The 19,253-nt window shown below is 47.1% G+C and overlaps 1 protein-coding gene across 1 annotated transcript in view; it reads left to right on the plus strand.

The window, feature by feature from the left end:
• INSC (INSC spindle orientation adaptor protein) overlaps window positions 1–19,253 on the plus strand; it is a 114,002-nt gene that overhangs the window by 46,578 nt on the left and 48,171 nt on the right. Inside the window, 4 exon segments of the mRNA XM_038764801.1 lie at window positions 294–346; window positions 2,059–2,182; window positions 6,188–6,301; window positions 10,631–10,756. Coding sequence (XP_038620729.1) covers window positions 294–346; window positions 2,059–2,182; window positions 6,188–6,301; window positions 10,631–10,756 — 417 coding nt within the window.

Genomic DNA, 19,253 nt, shown 5'->3' on the forward strand with positions numbered 1-19,253 from the left:
CACAGGATGGCTCTTCCCAGGACCTGGGGCCAAGGGGGCAGGGAGTGGGCATCTTCTGGGGGTAGCTGTCTTCCCTCAATCATTTCAAGGGCCAAAGCAGGAATCAGGAACTGCCCCCTCGGGGGTCCAGCCGACAGGCGACAGCCAGCATCCTCCATCTCTAAAGGGAAGGCTCGTCTGAGAGGCTACTCATCTGCCAACTTGAATTGTCATCCAGATGTTAACTTTTCTCTTAGTCAAAATGCCTTATCTGGTGAATAATTAAAAAGCAGATTTTTTTCCTTTTCCTGCAGTTTGAGAAACTCTTAATGGAGAAATGTTCTGAGCTCACAGCAATTACTGAAAGGTAATTTGTCTTTCCCCGAAGTGAATTCAGTTGCCTGCTTAGCCATCTCCCTGGGCTGACCACATGACATTTGTTTTTGAAGGAGGAAGCCCAGCTGATGGCTTAGGAGACAGCCTTTTTGTTGTGAGTAAATAACCCCAGGGCTGGAGACAAGCAGGGGCTGGGGCAGGGATGAGAAGATTTCAATCTATCGATCCATCTATCTATCAGTGATATTTAATAATAATGTTGGTATTTGTTAAGCGCTTACTGTGTGCAAAGCACTGTTCTAAGTGCTGGGGTAGATACAATGTAATCAGATTGTCCCAAGTGGGGCTCGCAGTCTTCATCCCCATTTTACAGATGAGGGAACCGAGGCCCAGCGAAGTTGTGACTTGCCTAAAGACACAGCTGATAAGCGGCGGAGTCGGGATTCAAACCCATGACCTCTGACTCCTAAACCCATGCTCTTGCCACTAAGCCATGCTGCTTCCCTAATTTTTTTATTTATTGAACACTTACTGTGTGCAGAGCACTGTACTAAATTCTTGGGAGAGTAAAATGCAGCAGAGTTTTTAGACACTTTCTCTGCCCAAAATGAGTTTATGGTGTAACCAAACCCTTTCCCACTTCACCAGACACTCCCCAACCCCCTCCAAAGTCCTTCTACTGCTCTCCAATAGTAGTAGTAGTACCATTAATAATGATAATGATAATAATAATAATTATGGTATTTATTCAGTGCTTACTATATGCTAAGCACTGTTCTAAGCACTGGGGTAAATCAGGTTATCCCTCGTGGGGCTCACAGTCCAATCCCATTTTACAGATGAGGTAAGTGAGGCCCAGAGAAATTGAGTGACTTGCCCAAGGTCACACAGCAGACAAGTGGTGGAGCCAGGATTAGAACCCAGCCACACTGCTTCTCTAATAATAATAATAGTAGTAGTGGTAGTAGAGTATTTATTGAGTGCCCACTGGGTCCAATGCACTGTACTAAGCACAGATCGACGGGCTTAGAAAACACAAGTATCTGCCCTCAGAATGTTCCCCAAGTGATCGCCTACTGTGTTCAGAGCAACAGACTAATAACTGTGGAATTTATTAAGTGCTCACTATGCGGCAGGCACTGTTCTAAGCTCTGTGAAAGATGTAAGCAAATCAAATTGGACACAGTACCTGTCCCACATGGGGCTCACAGTCTCAACCCCCATTTTACAGATGAGATAACTGAGGCCCAGAGAATTGAAGTGACTTGACCAAGGTCACACAGCAGACACATGGCAGAGACAGGATTAGAACCCAGGTCCTTCTGACTCCCAGACCCATGGTCTATCCATTAGGCCATGACATACATGCTCCCTGCTCTCAAGGAGATTCCCTCCCTAAAACCCTCTGCTCCTGAAACACATGAAAACCAAACCAAAAGGGGAGTTGAGGAGAGGCAGAAGTTATCTCCTTTTCTATTCAGAACTACTGACCGAATTCCATTGCATCTGCGGCCTGAGTTTTGGTTTATGTAGGAACCGAGAACATGGGCTAAGGCTAATTTTCATGGTTAGCTAACACTGGCGTACCATTTTTCCAGACTGAAGGAGCCTAGGAGGAATGATCCCATGGCCAAGCCCTCTCAGAAGCATCTTTGCATTGGTCTTCTCTCAGGAGCTGGGAGAGAGACAGAGCCAGGCTCCTCCAGAGGGCCAAAGGACTGTGTCTGGTATTTGTTTCCCTAGGTGTCTACAGATTGAAAATGAACAGATTCTGAAGTCAATGAAGTCGTGTGTTAACGAAACCCTCACTGGCATTGGGCGGCAATTTGGCCAGTTGATAGAACTGGCTCTGACCCAGGAGATCCAGGTTAGTGTGCCCAGGACCCAAATGGGAACTAGGCATATTCATTCGTTCATTTATTCAATCGTATTTATTGAGCGCTTACTGTGTGCAGAGTACTATACTAAGCACTTGGAAAGTACAGTTTATGGGTGCTTGGAAAGTTTATGGGTGCTTGGACTTGACCCAGCTGTAACAATTCTGGACCATCAGTATAATTTTCTAAAACTGCTTGGACTAGCTTCGGAAATCCAAGGTTGTCTCTGCTAAACTGGGATGACTGGTCAGCCTATCAATTGCATTTTTTTGAGTACTAATCACTTGCAAACTTAGAAGAGTTCAAAAGTTAGAATCATTCAATCAGTTGCATAATTGAGCCCTTACTGTGTGCAGAAAACTGTACTATGCATTTGGGGGAGTTTAACGTAACAGATTTGGTAGACACGGTCCCTTCCCAGAATCAATCAATCGATTGATTGAGCAGTTATTATGTGCAGAGCACTGTAATAAGTGCTTGAAGAGTACCATGTAATAGATTTGGTAGACCTGTTTCCTGCCCACAAAGCACTTACAGTCTAGAGGGGGAGGCAGACATTAATATAAAAAAATTGCAGAATTATTCATAATTTCTGTGGGGCTGAGGGAGGGGTGGCAGAATCCCTGCCCTCAAGGAATTTATCATTTGACTGGGGAGAAAGATGAAACATAGCCTTTTTTAAAAAAATATATATATATTTGTTATGCACTTACAGGTCAGGCACTGTACTAAGCACTGGGGTGGATACAAGCAAATCACGTTGGGCACAGTCCTTGTCCTATGTGGGGCTCACAGTGCCAATCCCCATTTCACAGATGAAGTAATGGAGGCAAAGAGAAGTAATAATAATAATAATTACAGTATTTGTTAAGCACTTATTCTGGGAGTGGCACTGTACTAAGCCCTGGAGGTGATACAAGCAAATTGGGTTGGACACAGCTGATTATTTCTGCTTTCTGAGGTTTCTTTTTCATTTTGCTTTTTGTTCAAATCATCCAACCTACCCATGTTTTTTCTTTACTTAATGCAGGAAATCAGGAGCACTTCATGTATAAAGCTCCGGTTAGATTTTTAAATCCCATGAGGACAAGGATTGTGTCTACTTACTGTATTGTACTCTTCTACGTGCTTAGTACAAATCTTCTTCTCAAAGTGCTTAGTAATAATAATAATAATAATGGCATTTATTAAGCACTCACTATGTGCAAAGCACTGTTCTAAGCGCTGGCACTGTTCTAAGTGCTAAGTACCACTGATTATCTCTGGAGAAGAAGGGCCATGTTAATAGACGAAATCAAGAGAGAGAGAATAATAGTAATAATAATGATGATGATAGTGGCAAGTATTAAACACTATGTTCCAAACACTGTGCTAAATGCTAAGGTAGACAGAAGCTCTGGAGAAGGGACATGTTAATAGAAGAAATCAAGAGAGAGAGAATAATGGTAAAAATAATGATGATGATATTGGCAAGTATCACTATGATCCAAACATTGTGCTAAATATTGGGGTAGATAGAAGCTAATCAGATTAGACACAATCTCTGTCCCAGATGGGAGCATTATGTCTGTGGAGAAGGGAGAGCTGGTATTTAATTCTGGTTTTACAGAAGAGGAAACTGAGGTACAGCGAGGTTAAGTGACTTGCTCAGCAGGCAAGTGGCGAGCCGGGAATAAAACCCAGGTCTCCTGGTTCTCAGACCCGTCTCTTTCCACTGGGCCAAGCTGAGAAAAGAATTTCATCAATGGGACGGTGAGTGGATTGAAGCCGGCAGGGTGGTATGGAGGAAAGGGGACTGCCGTGGCCTGATCCCTCTGGGAGCTGGGACAGAATCACTTGGATGGGTCCTGTGTACTGGATACCTTCTCTTTAAAGAGCCTGAGAGAGAGAAATTCATTCACATGTGCTAACCCACTCCAGGAAAGTCATTTCCATCGTTAGCCGCATGTCTGGGATGAAGGCAGTGCACCAGGTTTCAGGACTGTCCTCTGGTGGCCACTCCAGTAACTACTGAGCACCCATCCCTTTATCCATCCATTCAGTCATATTAATTAATTAATTTTTGGTATTTGTTAAGCGTTTACTGTGTGCAAAGCACTGTTCTAAACGCTGGGGAGGTTACAAGGTGATCAGGTTGTCCCATGTGGGGCTCACAGTCTTAATCCCCATTTTACAGATGGGGGAACTGAGGCACAGAGAAATGAAGTGACTTGCCCAAAGTCACACAGCTGCCAATTGGCAGAGCCAAGATTTGAACCCATGACCTCTGACTCCTAAGCCCGGCCTCTTTCCACTGAGCCACACTGCTTCTCTATTGAGCGCTTACTGTGCGCAGAGCACTGGAATAAGAGCTGGAAAAGTACAGTTTGGCAACAATTTGGCCTCATGTTCGGTCCGTCCCTCAGCCTGCTTAGGTTGGGTCCGGACAGGGGGATGGGGTGGATGGAAGAAAGGAGTGAGGGTTAGGCCGGTTGTCGAAGTTAAGTAATCTGGGGTTAATTAATTAATTAATTTTTGGTATTTGTTAAGCGCTTACTGTGTGCAAAGCTCTGTCCTGAGCTCTTGGGAGAGTACAGTATAACAACAAACAGACACATTCCTGCCCACAACGAGCTCACAGTCTAGAGGATGAGCTTTCCTTCCCTGGGTATGTCCAGGCAAGAGATTTATGAGAGCTCCTCCAGCAGCTCCGTGCTAATAATAATAATGATGATGATAATGATAATGTTTTTTATTAACTGCTCACTATGCGCCAAGCGCTGTATGAAACACTGGGGTAGGTAAAAGATAATCAGGTCAGGCACAGTCCCTGTCCCTCATGGCGCTCACAGTCTTAGTGGGAGGTTAAACAGGCATTAAATCTCTTGTTTTACAAATGAGAAAACTGAGGCACAGAGAAGTGAAGAGACTAGTCCAAGGTCAAACAGCTGGCAAGTGGTGAGGCTGAGACTAGAATCCTGATTCTATGGCTCCCAGACCTGTGATTTTTCCACCAGGCAACACGGCTTCTCCTGTGCTCTCTGCCTTTGGCCTCCTTTATATAAGCATGGTGGTTTTCGCTGGAAGGCATTGTTTGCAGGGCATTTATACAGTCATATTTATTGAGCGCTTAGGGAAAGTACAGTACAACAATAAGCAGTGTCATTCCCTACCCATAAAAAGCTTACAGTTTAGAGGGTGAGCTTACCTGGGTATGTCCAGGCAACAGATTTATGAGAGCCACTCACACACCACCAGCTGATCTGAAACCTGTCCATTATTCTGGCTGGGGGGAGATACCTTCCTCATGAGAGAGGGCAATGGACCTTTTTTTTTTTTAATGGCATTTGTTTAACACTTACTATGTGCCAGGCCCTGTACTAAAAGGGTACCAAGTTTAACAAGTTGGACATAGTCCTAGTCCCACGTGGGGCTGGCTCACCGTCTCAATCCCCTTTTTACAGATGAGGTAACTGAGGCCCAGAGAAGTGAAATGACTTGTCCTGGGTCACAAAGCAGATGAGAGGAGGAGCTGGGCTTAAAACCCTAGTCTTTCCATGGCTCTTTCCACTAAGCCATGAAGGTCCCTAGTGCTTAGTACAGTACCCTGCATACAATAAGTGCTTAGTAAAAATGATTGATTCACTGACCACCTTGGCCAAAAGCTGGGCTCAGATTTGAGTCAGGGCTTCAGGTGGTTCCTGGCCACGGCTGACTGGATCAACTGAGACAGATTTCTATCCCAGAGTTCATTTCCTGAACTTCCGGAGGTCTGAGTTACCTTGCTGTCAGTTAATTCGGACAGTCCTCCAAAGTCCCTGAGGTGTATCTTGTTCTGCCTCTGTGATCACAGGAAGCGTGTCTGGCCATAGACACACGAGCTTGCAATGGCTAAATTGGCAAGTGAAGTGGGGAGGCACTCCAGCTGTTCAAAGTTGGGCCCCGGGTGGGATTTGTGCTGTTTCCCAAGACCCGAGAAACCAGTTCCGCTTCTGACATCTCTTTCCGGCCCCCAGCGCCTGGTGAGAAAAATCGATGCTTCCGATAATCTCTGTATCATGGAAAACATGATGGGTCACCTCTTCAGCCTTGCCCAGGAAGGGGCTCCCTTGTGCCGGATCATTGCCAAGGTCAGGAGGAAGAGTCGGGGGGTGCTGGGCAGAAGGGGGTGGGTGGGGGAAGGGGGCTTGTGGGCATGTGGTCTTGGGGTTCCCAGCTAGGGTGGCCACTGCTCAGTTATGTGGATATTGGGCTAGGAGATGGACTCAGGATGGGGGAGCATAACACAGTGATGTCACATGGACCCCTTCAACTTGGTGGAAGAGCGTGGCTTGGCCGATGGAGCACAGTCTTGGGAGATAGAAGGATCCTGGCTCTGCCACATGACTTCTGTGTGACCTTGAGCAAGTCGCTGCACTTCTCTGGACCTGTATCTGTAAAATAGGGATAAAGAGTGTGAGCCCCATGTAGTTCAGGGACTATGTCCAATCTGATTAACTTGTACCTACCTCAGTACTTAGAAAGGTGCTTGATCAATAGTAAGTGCTTAACAAGAACCAATATTATTATTATTATTATCATGGGTGCCCAGGGACATCCATACTCTAATCAAATGCCTCTGATGCCAATTGCACCCCTGTAGCTTGCCTGGGTAAATCACTTCAATCTATCAATCAATAGTATTTATTGAGCACCTCCTATGTGTAGAGCATTGAACTGAGTGCTTGGGTGAGAACATATGACAGAATTGATGCTTAACTTCCTTGTCCCTTAGTTTCTCCATTTGTAAAATAGGGATTAAATTCCTGTTCTCCCTCCCCTTTAGACTGAGAGCCCCATGTGAGACAGGGACTGTGTCTACCTTGATTATCTTGTATAGACCTCAGCATTTAGTACAGTACTTGACACATAGTAAGCCCTTAACATGTGCCGTAGTTATCTTTGTTAAATTGGGGAACTCTGTGGCAGAAGGGAGACTGGACTCTGGAAAAAGAAATTCTGGAGATGTGTCTGGTGCCAAACTTGTACTGAATACCATGCTGATCTGTCCACAGTAACTCTGGAGAAGCAGTGTGACCTAGTGGATGGAGCAAGAGCCTGGGAGTCAGAAGGACCTGGGTTCTAATTCCAGCTCTGCCACTTGTTTGCTGTGTGATCTTGGACAAATCACTTCAATTCTCTGTGCCTTGGTTACCTCATCCATATCAAGGGCATAAGACCCATGTGGGAGAGGGACTGTGTCGAACCTGAATAGCTTGTATCTACCCCAGCGCTTAGTACAGTGCCTGCCACATAACAAATACCATAATAAACAAAATGAAACAAAAAACCCCCCCGACTTACAGTTTTCAGCTGGGATGCAGTGACACAGGCCTAGACATTCCAGAAGAGAAATAAGCTTTAGGACAAACTCTTAAAGTGTGTCGGTGCAAGCAGCTTGGAGAGAGGTATTTTTAGTCCAAATAGAGGCATGAGGCTTTGGCAGCTTGAAACATGCCTGGAATTTAGGGTCAGAGTTTAATTTCTTGTGTTACTCGATGTCTGATGTACTTAAAGCTGCTGTTGGCTGTTCCCACTCAGAAAACAGATGCTTGTCCCATCGAGAAAAGCATGTGCGGATCAGGGCTGAGTGAATTCATGTGGAAAAGGCAGCAGCAGAACAGGACTAATCCTTCGCTCAGAAATCCTCAGAGAAGGCTGGTGGGAGGATTCTGAGGAGCATCCTCAGTTTGTTGGGAAGTTTCTGTTCTCCAGTTCACATGTCATACCTGATCTGGAATTGACCATGAATACCTGGAGTGGGAAGTGTCCAATAGTTGGGAAGCAGTATAGCCTAGGAGAAAGAGCTCTGGACTGGGAGTCAGGAGACACGGATTCTAACCTCAGTTCTGCCACTTGCCTGCTGTGTGACCTCAGGCAAATCAGTCAGCTTCTCTGGGCCTCGGTTTCTTCAACTGTAAAATAGGGATTAAATACCTGTTCTCTCTCCTCTAGACTCTGAGTCCCATGAGGAACAGGGTCAAGGTCTGATCTGATTATCTTTTATCTATCCCAGTGCTTAGCACATTGCTTGGCACATAAGTGCTGAGCAACCAGTGCTTAGCACATTTCTTGGCACATAAATACTGAACAAATACCACAATTATTATTAATTATTAAGGATTGGTTTCTGCCCTGAGCATGCTTTGCTTAGCTAGGGTGGACCTTATGACAATACTAGGTGAGTGAGGTCCATGAGATGCTAAACGGCAATGATAATAATAATAATTAATAATGATAGTCATGGTGGTGGTATTTAAGCCACCTACTATGTCCCAAGCACTGGGATAGATACAAGATAAACAGATCACATCCTGCTCCTGTCCCACATGACAGTCATAGACTAGGAGGGTGCGTGGGGCCGGGGGGAGAGAAAAAGACTTTAATCCCCATTTTAAAGATGAGGAAATGGAGGAACATAGAAGTGAAGTGATATGCCCAAAGTCGCAAAGCAGGCAGGCGGGCAGATTTGGGATTTGAACTCAAATCTTTTGACTCCAGATCCTGTGCTTTTTCCACTAGGCCAGGCTGCTTCTCTGCTGCACAGTGTGAGGGCTAATGGGGTGTTCATTACAGGGTCCAGCCCCCTGCCTGTTGTGTGACTTGGGGCAAGCCATTTTACTTCAAGTTCTTTACCCCCAAGTCAAATGGGGATACAATACCTGCTCTCCCTCTGCTATGGACTTGGGAACCCCAGGTAGGGCAGGGAACTGTGTCCTACCCGATTATTGTGAATGTGCCCCAATGCCTAGCACAAAGCAAGAGTTTAACAAGTGCCACAATCATTAGTACACTGAGTGCCACTGGAGGGAATGGATTGAGAGAGCCTGGCAAAGTGGAAAGAGCAAAGACCTGGGAGTCAGAAGACCTGGGTTATAATCCCAGCTGTGCCAAATGCTTACTGTGTGACCTTGGGGAAGTCACTTACCTTCCCTGTCAGTCACCTCATCCATAAATTGGAGATTAAATCCTCTTCCCTTCAGTTTAGACTGTGAGCCCCATGTGAGACAGGGATTGTGTCTAACCTGATAAACTAGTATCTACCCCTGCACTTAGAACAGTGCTTGACACACCATAGAAAGCACTTAATAATAATTAGTAATAATTATGGTATTTGTTAAGCACTTACTATGTGCCAAGCACTGTTCTAAACACTGGGGTAGATGCAGGGTAATCAAGTTGTCCCATGTGGGGCTCACAGTCTTAATCCCCATTTTACAGATGAGGTAACTGAGGCACAGAGAAGTTAAGGGACTTGCCCAAGGTCACACAGCAGTCCAGTAATGGAGCAGGATTAGAACCCACGACCTCTTACTCCTAAGCCCTTGCTCTTTCCACTAAGCCATGCTGCTTCTCACTAACAAATACCATTAAAAAAGAAATCCCTGTTCTCCCTCCTACTTAGACTGTGAGCCCCACGTGGGAAACACACTGAGTCCAAGCTGATTACATTGTCTCTATCCCAGTGCTTAGCACAGTACTTGACTCTTAGTGAGTGCTTAACAAAGACCACTATTGGAAAAGATGATCCCTCTCTTTCACAGAGAAGCCCAATTTAATCAGGATGGCATTTAGAAATGCTAAAAGTGAATGGTTTAGGCACCCATGTCCTGTCCTGCTTGCCTCCTCCCTTCATGCATTCATGCATTCAATTGTATTCATTGAGTGCTTATTGTGTGCAGAGCACTGTACTAAGCTCTTGGGAGAGTACAATATAAAAATAGACAGACACATCATTCCCTGCCTACAACTAGCATACAGACTAGAGGGGGAGACAGAATCATAAGTAGAAAAAAATAAATTGCACATATACACATAAGTAATGTGGGTCTGGGAGAGGGGATGAATAAAATGAATAAAGGGGGTAAGTCAGGGTGACGCAGAAGGGAGCCAGAGAAGAGGAAAGGAGGGCTTAGTCGGGGAAGGCCTCTTGGAGATGTGCCTTCAATAAGTGTAAGCCCATTGTTGGGTAGGGACCACCTCTATATGTTGCCAACTTGTACAGTGCTCTGCACACAGTAAGCGCTCAATAAATGCGATTGAATGAATGAATGAATGAATAAGTCTTTGAAATGGGGGAGAGTAAATATTTAGCTGTCAGATTTTAGGAGGGAGGGTATTTCAGGCCAGAGGCAGGATGTGGGCAAGGGGCAGTATCAAGATAGACCCCTCCCCGCCCCCCACCCATGCACTTCCTTGCCCCCATGGACATGAGCACTAATTGAGCAGTTCCTCCAGGTGCCTTTGCTCATCTTCCTGGGGTTGGTAGAACCACTAATTGAGAGAAAGTAATTAGAGGGTATTCATTGCTCCTGATTGCATGTTCCTTGAATAGATTAAATGCAGAGCAAACTTTAGGGGCCTAGAAAACTGAATTTCTCACACCCCCTACCACCCCTACCTTCTTTCCCTGCCCGCAGGAAGGAGGAGTCCTTGCCCTGTTCAAGATCTGCCGCCAGGACTGCTTTCGGCGCCTGTACCCACAGACCCTCAGGACACTGGCGTCCATCTGCTGTGTGGAGGAGGGCATCCGGCAGCTGGACAAGGTAGGGGGTCAAGGCGGGTGGCAGATCTACCACTCACCCAGGGGATCATGGGAGGATGGGCAATGACCTGGTGAGGCTGGGGCAGGTTTCTCCTACTGCATCTCGAAGCAGTGCGGTCTAGTGGATAGAGCACAGGCCTGGAGCCAGAGGACTCAAGTTCTAATCCTGGTTCTCCTCTTATCTCTCCGGTCGTTCATTCTCAGTCTCTTTTGCAGGCTCCTCCTCCCCCTCTCATCCCCTTACTGTGGGGGTTCCCCAAGGTTCAGTGCTTGGTCCCCTTCTGTTCTCGATCTACACACACTCCCTTGGTGACCTCATTCACCCCCACGGCTTCAACTATCATCTCTACGCTGATGACACCCAGATCTACATCTCTGCCCCTGCTCTCTCCCCCTCTCTCCAGGCTCGCATCTCCTCCTGCCTTCAGGACATCTCCATCTGGATGTCTGCCCGTCACCTAAAACTCAACATGTCCAAGACTGAACTCCTTGTCTTTCCTCCCGAACCCTGCCCTCTCCCTGACTTTCCCATCTCTGTTGACGGCACTACCATCCTTCCCGTCTCACAAGCCCACAACCTTGGTGTCATCCTCGACTCCGCTCTCTCGTTCACCCCTCACATCCAAGCCGTCACCAAAACCTGCCGGTCTCAGCTCCGCAACATTACCAAGATCTGCCCTTTCCTCTCCATCCATACCGCTACCCTGCTCATTCAAGCTCTCATCCTATCCCGTCTGGACTACTGCATCAGCCTTCTCTCTGATCTCCCATCCTCGTGTCTCTCCCCACTTCAATCCATACTTCATGCTGCTGCCCGGATTGTCTTTGTCCAGAAATGCTCTGGGCATGTTACTCCCCTCCTCAAAAATCTCCAGTGGCTACTAATCAATCTGCGCATCAGGCAGAAACTCCTCACCCTGGGCTTCAAGGCTCTCCATCACCTCGCCCCCTCCTACCTCACCTCCCTTCTCTCCTTCTACAGCCCATCCCGCAACCTCCGCTCCTCCGCCACTAATCTCCTCACCGTACCTTGTTCTCACCTGTCCCGCCATCAACCCCCGGCCCACATCATCCCCCGGGCCTGGAATGCCCTCCCTCTGCCCATCCGCCAAGCTAGTTCTCTTCCTCCCTTCAAGGCTCTAATGAGAGCTCACCTCCTCCAGGCGGCCTTCCCAGACTGAGCCCCTTCCTTCCTCTCCCCCTCACCCCCCTCTCCATCCCCCCCATCTTACCTCCTTCCCTTCCCCACAGCACCTGTATATATGTATATATGTTTGTACATATTTGTTGCTCTATTTATTTATTTATTTATTTTACTTGTACATATCTATTCTATTTATTTTGTTTTGTTATTACGTTTGGTTTTGTTCTCTGTCTCCCCCTTTTAGACTGTGAGCCCACTGTTGGTTAGGGACTGTCTCTATATGTTGCCAACTTGTACTTCCCAAGTGCTTTGTACAGTGCTCTGCACACAGTAAGCGCTCAATAAATACGATTGATGATGATGATGATGATAATTCCTACTCAGAAACTTGCCTGCTGTGTGACCTTGGGCGAGTCATTTAATTTCTCTGTGCCTCAGTTTCTTCAACTGCAAACTGGGAATTCAATATCTGTTCTCTCTCTTACATAGACTGTGAGGACCATGTGGGACATGGACTGTATCAAGCCTGATTGTATCTACCCCATTGATTAGAACAGTGCTTGACACAAAGTAAGCACTTAACAACTACCAGAAAAAACCCTCCTATCAGCTATGTTATGATATTTATGGCAATTACTAAACACTTCCAAGGTGCTAGTCCCTGGGCTACCCACTAGGTAATCATATTTATTGAGCACTCACTCTGTGTAAAGCACTTTAATAAGCCCTTGGGAGAGTACAATATAGCAATATATAATATTGGGCTTAATCAGGGAAGGCCGCTTGGAGGAGATGTGCCTTCAATAAGGCTTTTGAACAGAGGAAGAGAAATTGTCGAATTTCCTCTCCCCCCCACTTTGCTAAATACCATATAACAATAATTATGCATCAGTAAGTAGTAAGCTCCTTGAGGGTAGGGATTGTGTCTACCCACTGCATTGTTGCACCCTCCGAAGCTCTCAGTACAGTGCTCTCGTTGCCCTCTCCTCCCCTCCCTTTTTCTTCCTGCGCCTGGGTGTTCAAAAGGGCTCAAAGAGATTCTGTCATTTTTGGGGGTTATTTGCCCCACGCACCCCAGGTTTCATTTAATCCATCCATCAATCAATGGTATTTATTGAGGATTTATTATGTGCAGAGCAGTTAATCATATCGATTGAGTGCTTACTATATGCAGTGCTGTCTTGGGGAGTACCATACTACAAGTTTGGGAGAGTACAACAGAACTGTTCCAGAGTTGGGCCTGCTACGGGGCAGGGGAGTGTGTTTGACCTAATTAACTTGTACCTACCCCAGTGCTTAAAACAGTGTTTGACACATAGTGAGCCCTTAACAAATACCAAAAAGGAAAAGGGCAGTGTTGGTTCATCTAGACAGGCTTGATCTAACTTCTGTGTCTCTCTTTTAGAGATAGAGAGGCAGGTGGTGCTTAGCCCCTACAGACAACTCTCCTTCTGCAACTTGGGGTAAGATGGATGGGAGCATTTAGAGTAAAGGAAATCCCTAGAGAGTCCCTCATTCTCCCCTATCCCCCTAAAAAAAACCCCACCTCACGCTGACCAAGGCCAACCTGCTCCCCACAGGGAGCCACCTGGAGAGATTCCAGCTCCTGACTCCACAGGAGGTTGGGGCAAGCAAGGAAGTAGCCAAAGGTGGCCCAGGAGGGAGGTGAAGCAAAGCATTTTGTGTAATCGGAGGCCTGCGTCCGCCTTGGAATGACCCGGAGCTCGCTGTGTGCGAGAGGATTGCCGAGAGCAGCCCACTTCCTCGGGCTTACAGCTGAGACTCTGGGCAGCAGTGGCATTGGCTGGTAGTGATTTTCCTCTTTCACCTTTCAGAGGCTGTCAAAGAGCCAGAATGCATTAGCATTGCTCACCGTGCCAGACTGTTTTGCCTAGCTCCACAAATTAGATCCTTCAAGACAGAGTGGGGCCTGATGAATGTGCATGTTGTTTCCTAGCCAGAGGAAGGTCCCTCACATGGGGCACATCTCCTCTCACCATTTTTCTTCCCTTCTGCTGCCAGCAGTTGCTGTTCCAGGGTCTGTGTTTCCCAGCAGCACTGGGACTAGGTGGATGTTGAACTCCACAGGTCCCCCTGATGCCTCCCACTCCTGTTCTTTCTTAAAACCCCCAAGGAGAAACTCTTTGGAAAGCTCTACAGGCCCTGGACTTTAGTTCCCCACCATCAGATGCTACTAAATCAGTCTGCAGCTGTCAGCATTGAGTCTGAAGGGTGAGAGGGCACGGTGAATAATTAAGTGATCGAAGCCACAGAGTGGTTGTGAGAAGACAAGCCCGGGATCCCCAAGGTGTGTGGGTCCCTCCGCCGGCATTGAGGGAGAGCTGGGTTCGCTGCCCAATTTTATAATGTAAAGTTCCAAATCTGATTTACGGTCCCTGGCATCTGGGGAAGGTGGTTTTAATTAATTGGCAGTGAAAAATGTGCTGGATTTGGGAAGTTCTTTTCTCGTCAGAACCTCCAACTAGGTTTCATGGAATCAGGGTTCTGAGGGTGGGGGGGACATCCCTCACACCGGGCCGAGGTAATCCCAGTCAGAGACGGCCAGGTCCCCCTAAGGCTTCCAGCAGGGCTGTCGGAGTGGAGTGACCGACACTCCAGATCCCTATCTCCTTAACTGCTGTAAATCAGAAAAATCCCTGGCAAGGAGGGGGTTTGTTTTAAGGGAGCAGCATTGTGCCATGGGCTTCTGGGTAATCAGGTAGCTCTGGGCAAGTCGCTTAAACTCTCTGGACCTCAGTCTCCTCATCTGTAAAATGCGTATAAGGTAGGTGGCAAGCTCTGCTTGTGATAGGAACTGTCTGATCTCGTGTCCTGGTTTATGCCTTAGGGCCTAGTACATAATAAGTGCTTCATGAACTTCACCATGGTTATTTTCTGGTGTTTGGGAGCGTGGTTTCATGGAGTTGGTGGGTGGCAAATAAATTAGAGAGAGTTGTACTCTCTTTCCCTGGGTACCCTGATCATATCTGGAGGGCTGAGGTGACAGGTCACCCCTGAGCCAGGTCAATCATACAATTATAAACTGACACGTTCTCTGCCTACAATGGGTTTACAGTCTAGATGGGGAAACTTCTTCCACATAACCAGCGATGCTGGGGTAGGGGCTTGTGGCTCCCATACACAGGTGGTCAAGGGGTCTGCTGGGGGGCGGTCATAGTAATAATGGTGGGGTGATGGCATGTACTCGATGTTCTCTGACTGCAAGGTTCTGTTTGAGGCCTTCTGGGACGATGGAAGCTTGGAGCTCTGGGGGTTCCCAACACCCAACTTCTTTCTCATGACAGGGATCTAGGCCTGGGAGGTCCGGAGAGGCAGATGACTGCAGTTGGGAATGGAGACACCCCCGCAGTCTTGCCTCACTTAATGATAATAATCGTGGTATGTGTTAAACACTTCCTATGAGCCAGGCATTTTTCTAAGCGCTGCAGTAGGTACAAGAAAATCAGGTTAGACACAGTCCTTGCCCCACATAGGACTCACAGTCTTAATCCCCATTGGAAGGATGGGGGAACTGGGGCTCAGGGAAGTGAAGTGACTTACCCACACAGCAGACAAGTGGAAGAGCCAGGATTAGAACCCAGGTCCTTCTGGCTCCCAGGCCCATGCTGTAATCCTCTAATCATTAGGCTATGCTGCTTCTCTGCTTCATGTCTTCAGTTGCTCCCCTGTCTGTGGGTTCCCACAGGCTCCCCAGTAAGGATCCCCAAGCTCCAGGCAGGTTGTAATAATAATAATAATATTTGTTATGCACTTATTTTGTGCCAAGCACTATTCTAAGAGCTGGGGTAGAAAAACGGTAATTAGGTTGTCTCACATGGGGCTCACGGTCTTAATTCCCATTTTCCAGATGAGGTAACTGAGGCACAGAGAAGTTAAGTGGCTTGCCCAAGATCACAGAGCAGACAAATGGCAGAGTGGGGATTAGAACACAGATCCTCTGACTCCTAAATCCATGCTCTTTCCACTGTGCCTCGCTGCTGTGGGGGTCCATGTCTCTTGTGTCAGAAACTTGCAAAGGTGCCAGAGCAAATCTGTGAGGAGTGAGTCTGGAGCCTTTGGAAGGAAAGGTGTCCAGTAAGCAGGGATTGTGGCTGGAAGCACGGTGAAAACCTACCTGGCAAATACACCCTTCCTTCTCTTTCTGCACAGCCAAGCTCTCTCTCTCTGCGTATATGCCATGGGGAGAGTTTAATGAAAATCGATGGAGAAATTAAAAAAAGTGTACAGGGGGAAGCGGGGGTGGGGAAGGGAACGGTGGAATTAGAGTAGGAGGCATGAGGGAAGAGGGAGAGGACAGGACAGGAAGCCAATGTTTGCTGGCACCTCTCGACTTTCCCTTGGGCTCCTCCACCTTATCCCCAACCAGAAGTACTTCCCAGTATCTGTGTCAGGGTTGTCGGCCTCCCTGTGGCAAGGAGATGGATGGGGGATGGATTGGCACAGACACATGTATGCTTCCAAAGCCCAGATGTTCAACACGGGAGGCTCTGGTCCGAAGCAACAAGCCTTCTGCCCTCAGCCGATGGGCACTGGGTGGGGAAATAGGGGAGAGGGCTGGAGCAGAAGCAGCTGTTGAGATATTTTGGGCACAGACTTGGGGAGCCCCTTTTGGCCTCTGAGACAGAGATGGAGGCCCAGCCGGAGGCGACAACACCCCGCCACCCTGGGTTTCACAGAGTTCCTCCAGATTTGGGCATATTTGAGGTCTGGTTTCAGGGAATGATTGCCCTGAGGTAAATGCTAATGTCAGAGTATATATATGTGTCTACAATTATCCTTCATACTGGAAGAAGATGCTGTTGACAGGGAAGATCATTGTACTCTCCCAAGCATTCAGTACAGTGCTGTAAATGCTCCGTAAGTACGATTGACTGACTCCAGTGTTGGGCGGCCTCTAGGCTGAAGCTAGGCTGGTTTCCGCACCCTCCTCTCCACTTTCCTAACCCCCCCTCCACCTAGATGTGACAGCAACTGCTTCTGTTGCTTTCCTAGGGAGCCAACCCACCAGACCTCTTTATTTTTTATTAATGGTATTTGTTAAGTATTTACTCTGTGCAAACACTGTTCTAAGCACTGTATGTAACTACATACAAGCTAATCAGGTTGGACACAGTCCTTGTCCCACATGGGGCTCTCAATATCAATCCCCATTTTACAGATGAGCTAACTGAGGAACAGAGAAGTGAAGTGATTTACCCAGCAGACAAGTGAACGAGGTGGGATGACAACCCAGGTCCTTCTGACTCCCAGGCCCGTTCTCAATCCGCTAGACCACACTGCTGCTGGGCCCTGATGATGATGATGTTGATGAGGGTATTTGTTAGGCACTTACTGTGTGCCAAGCACTGTTCTAAGCACTGGAGTAACTACAAGGTAAACAAGTTACCCCACATGGGGCGTCCAGTCTTAACCCCCATTTTACAGATGAGGTAACTGAGGGACAAGGAAGTTAAGTGACTTGCCCAAAGTCACACAGGGGACAAGTACAGTGCTCTGCACACAGTAAGTGCTCAATGAATACCATTGAGTGAATTGAATGAATGAACAAGTGGCGGAGCTGGAATTAGAACCCATGTCCTCTGACTCCCAAGCCCGTGCTCTTGCCACTGTCACCCTGCTTCTCAAATAATAATAATAATAGTAATTATGATATTTGCTAAGCGCTTACTATGTGCTGAGCACTGTTCTAAGCGCTGGGGAGGTTACAGGGTGATCAGGTTGTCCTATGTGGGGCTGAATAGTCTTAATCCCCATTTTACAGATGAGGTAACTGAGGTACAGAGAAGTTAAGTGGCTTGCCCAAGGTCACACAGCAGACAAGTGGCAGAGGCGGGATTAGAACACATGACCTCTGACTCCTAAGCCCGGGCTCTTGCCACTGATCCACGCTGCTTCTCAGTGGAAAGGAGAGGAAGAGGCTGCATTACGGAGTGCTTGCGTGGCCAAGCTCTCCTGTTCTGGAGCAGAGCAGTGGCTTGTGTGTATATACATATATATCTATATATCTATCTATATATATATATATACACCTCTCTCTCTCTCTCTCTCTCTCTCTCTCTCTCTCTCTCTCTCTCTCTCTCTCGTGCCCGTGCCACCCCAACGGAGCTTATGCACTGTGCAATAGCGCCACCCAGGGGCCAACAGAGCCCTCCCAGCTGGGTGAATTTGCTCCTCTTCATCTCCAGGATATCTATCTATCTATCTATCTATCTATCTATCTATCTATCTATCTATCTATCTATCCATCTATCTATCTATCATCTATCTATTTATCTATCATCTATCTATCTTTCTTTCTCTCTCTCTTTCTCTCTCTCTCTTCCTTTCTCTCTCTCTTCCTTTCTCTCTCTCTTCCTTTCTCTCTCTCTTCCTTTCTCTCCCTCTTCCTTTCTCTCTTTCTCTCTTTCTCTCTCTCACTCTCTCTCTCCCTCTCCCTCTCCCTCTCTCCCTCTCTTTGTCTCTTTCTCTCTCTCTTTCTCTCCTTCTCTCCCTCTCTCTCTTTCTCTCTCTCTCCGCCTCTCTCTCCTTCTCTCCCTCTCTCCCTCTCTCTCTTTCTCTCTCTCTCTCTCCCTCCCTCCCTTCCTCCCTCCCTTCCCCTTCCTCCCTCCCTGCCTCCCTCCCTTCCTCCCTTCCTTTCCTCCCTTTCCTCCCTTACCTCCCTTCCCTCCCTCCCCTCCCTCCCTTCCCTCCCTTCCCTCCCCTATCTGTAATTTTATTTATTTGAAATTGCTGTGTCTCCACCCCGCACCCCTCCTGCCAGTCTGAAAGCTCGTTGTGGTCAGAGAATGTCACTGTTTTTTGTTGTGTTGTACTCTTCCAAGTCCTCAGTACAGAGCTCTGCACACAGTAAACACTCAATAAATACGACTGAATAAATGAATGAATTCAATCACATTTATTGAGCGCTTACTGTGTGAAAAGCACTGTACTAAGCACTTGGGAGCTTGTCGTGGGCAGGAAATGTCTCTGTTTATTGTTGTATGGAACTCTTCCAAGTGCTTAGTACAATGCTGTGCGCACAGTAAGCACTAAATAAATACAAAAGAATGAATGAATTCAATCGCATTTATTGAGTGTTTATTGTGTGCAGAGCACTGTACTTAGTGCTTGGGAGCTTGCTGTGGGCAGGGAATTTGTCTGTTTATTGTTGTATTGTACACTCTGAAGCCCTTAGTACAGTGGTCTGCACACAGTAAGTGCTCAATAAATACGACTGAATGAATGTAATATAGCATTAAATAGACACAGTCCCTGTCCTCAGGGAGCTTATAGTCTAGATGGTGGTTACTATTTGCCAGCTACTGTATTAAGCACTGGGGTAGATGAAATGTTG

The sequence above is a fragment of the Tachyglossus aculeatus genome, chromosome 22 (genome assembly GCF_015852505.1).
Source record: "Tachyglossus aculeatus isolate mTacAcu1 chromosome 22, mTacAcu1.pri, whole genome shotgun sequence".
NCBI lineage: Eukaryota > Metazoa > Chordata > Mammalia > Monotremata > Tachyglossidae > Tachyglossus > Tachyglossus aculeatus.